Below are 2853 nucleotides of genomic sequence, written 5' to 3'. Positions count from 1 at the left end.
AACAGCAACGCACGTTTGACAGTTTGAAAGACCAGCTCACAAGAACGCCTGTGCTGACGTACTACGATCCCGGTCGTCCGCACACTCTCTCAGTGGATGCGTCTTCGTATGGCCTGGGCGCAGTATTACTCCAGGAAGACCCGGACGGCCAGCGACGACCTGTTGCTTACGCTTCCAGGGCCCTGACGCACGCCCCACGGAACAGCGGTACGCGCAGGTGGAGAAGGAGGCCTTGACTATCACATGGGCTTGCGAAAAGTTCCGAATGTACGTTCTCGGCCTCCGTTTTCACGTCGAAACCTACCACAAGCCGCTGGTGCCCATCTTTTCGACAAAGCGACTGGACGATCTGACGTACCATGGAGTACGATTTCTCTATTGATCACGTGCCAGGCAAGAACCTGCACACCGCAGATGTTCTCTCGAGGAACCCTGCGCAGAGAAGCAACGGAGGACATCTGGAAATCGCCTTAAAGGATTACGAAGCCTTTGCCATCGAAAGCCTGCCGGCGTCCGACAGCATGCTGTCGCGCATTAGACAAGCTCAGGAGGTAGACAGGACTCTGCAGTTGGTGACTCAATACAGCGCTACACAGTGGCCAGAAACAAGAGATCTCTCTCCTGAAGTTCGTCTTTACGCAAGCGTTGCAGCCGAGCTCTCAGTTGTGGACGGTCTTCTCCTTAGGGGCGCCCGTCTGGTCATACCTCCTTCGCTTCGGAAACTACACGTGGGCCATCAAGGCGTTTCAAGGTGCCCCGCTAACGCTCGCGAGACAGTCTGGTGGCCAGGAATCAGCGCTAACCTTCAAGACTTCGTGCAGAAGTGCCCAACCTGCCAGGCACACAGGCGGCCAGGCGCCGAACCGTTGCTTCAGACTCCGCTTCCGGCGAGACCGTGGGAGGTAATCGGCATGGACATTTTCTACGCCAAGTCCCGGAACTACCTAGTCGTTGTCGATTACTTTTCCAAATTCTTTGAGCTAGCGCCACTGAAGAAAACTGCAACCGCAGACGTCATCTCGAAGCCGATATTTGCAAGATTTGGGGTTCCCGACGTGATCCGCTGGGACAACGGACCACAGTTCGCGTCGCACGACTTCAAACGGTTCCTGTCCAAACGCGACATCAGACACGTGACGTCGAGCCCCTATTATTCCCAGGGCAACGGTCAGGCGGAACGAACAGTGCAGACGGCGAAGATGCTACTTGCAAAATCACCCAATGTGCACCAAGCGCTTCTAGCACACCGGTCTACGCCTGGACAGTGCGGTTACTCGCCGGCCGAGCTGCTGATGGGACGAAAGATCAAGTCTACTGTGCAAACGACGCCCGACAATCTTATTCCACAGTGTAGTCACTTGACCGAGTACAGGAAGGCGTACCACGAGGTGCAGAAGTCTCAAGCGTCCACGTACGACACTCGACGGAGGGCGTGCGAACGCCAGGAGCTGCCAAGCGAAACACACGTTAAGATCCTGTCTGGAGCAGCAACACACGGTACGATTTTGGGCACAGGCTCTACTCCGAGGTCCCACGTCGTCCAAACAAGTGCTGGGGTCACAAGGTGCACAAGCAGGCACTTGCAGGCGGATTCGAGTTCGCATCGGGATGACCAGGCGGTCCAGCAGCGCCACAGTGATCAAACAATGGGGAAGACCTCCCACGCATCTCAAAACCAGGCTGAGGGACTGAGAACAAGGTTTGAGAGAATTGTGAAAAAACCTGAAGGATACGGTGTTGTAGCACCATAGAACTGTAAATGACGCTTAGGGGAAAGATGATGATGATGATGATGATTAAGGTTTTTTTGCACATTAGCGACTTAGGGGAAAGTGTGTTGTTTATGTAATATGTGTTCTTTATCTTCAGTTCAACAATTTCTAAAAGGGGGAGATGTCGGGATGATGACGACGAAGAAACTGTTTCGCGCGTGTGTGTCGGGGTGGCCTGTCGGGGTTGGTCGAATAAACACTTGACGTTCTGACATTCTCGGGAGCGGTAGTCTCTCGCCTGACCTAACCCGCTCGGAATCACGACAAATACGTCAGCTGAGGACGCTTGGCTGTGTCCCAGCGCGACATAGACGAAATTGCTAAAAATGGGCACACCAGCCCTTTAAAGTGCACACCACGTGTAGTTGGGTCGCTCGAACGATATCACCAACTAATAGGTCAGCTCAGGATGCTTGGCTGTGTTCCCAGTGCGACGTAGACGAAATTGCTAAAAAAGGGCACACCAGCCCTTTAAAGTGCACACCACGCGTAGTTGGGTCGCTGGAACTATATCACCAACAAATCCGTCAGCTCAGGACGCTTGGCTGTGTTCCCAGCGAGACGTAGACGAAATTGCAAAAAACGGGTATCCCAGCCCTTTAAAGTGCACACTGCGTGTAGTTGGGTCGCTGGGACCATATCACCAAGTAATCAGTCAGCTCAGGACGCTTTGCTCTATTCCCAGTGCGACATAGACGGAATTGCTAAAAACGGGCGCACCAGCCCTTTAAAGTTCACACTGCCTGTAGTTGGGTTGATGGAACCATATCACCAAGTAATCTGTCAGCTCAGGACGCTTTGCTCTCTTCCCAGCGCGACATAGACGGAATTGCTAAAAACGGGCCCTTTAAAGTGCACACTGCGTGTAGTTGGGTTGATGGAACTAGAGTCACTAAATAGGGAGCAGAGTAGCAACACTGAGCCACGCCGGCGAGCGAGCCCGCCATCTTGGGTCCCGCGCGGCTGCGTTGCCTAGCAATGGGACGGCAACCGCCCCCTTCTCCGCCGGTGAACAGCGCGCAGGCGAGCCCGCTCGCAACAGAGGAAACCGGTTTTGGGTGGTGGGGACCCAACGTGACGA

The 2853-nt window shown here is 54.2% G+C and overlaps 1 protein-coding gene across 1 annotated transcript; it reads left to right on the top strand.

Moving 5' to 3' along the window:
- Positions 1-359: 359 nt before the first annotated feature.
- On the top strand, positions 360-1751 carry LOC135384766 (uncharacterized protein K02A2.6-like). The gene has a single exon (XM_064613953.1). The coding sequence runs from the start codon at positions 360-362 to the stop codon at positions 1749-1751; it is 1392 nt and encodes a 463-aa protein (XP_064470023.1).
- The last annotated feature ends 1102 nt before the right edge of the window (positions 1752-2853 follow it).

This window comes from Ornithodoros turicata, chromosome 1 (genome assembly GCF_037126465.1).
Source record: "Ornithodoros turicata isolate Travis chromosome 1, ASM3712646v1, whole genome shotgun sequence".
NCBI lineage: Eukaryota > Metazoa > Arthropoda > Arachnida > Ixodida > Argasidae > Ornithodoros > Ornithodoros turicata.
This window is presented reverse-complemented; position numbering and strand designations above follow the sequence as displayed.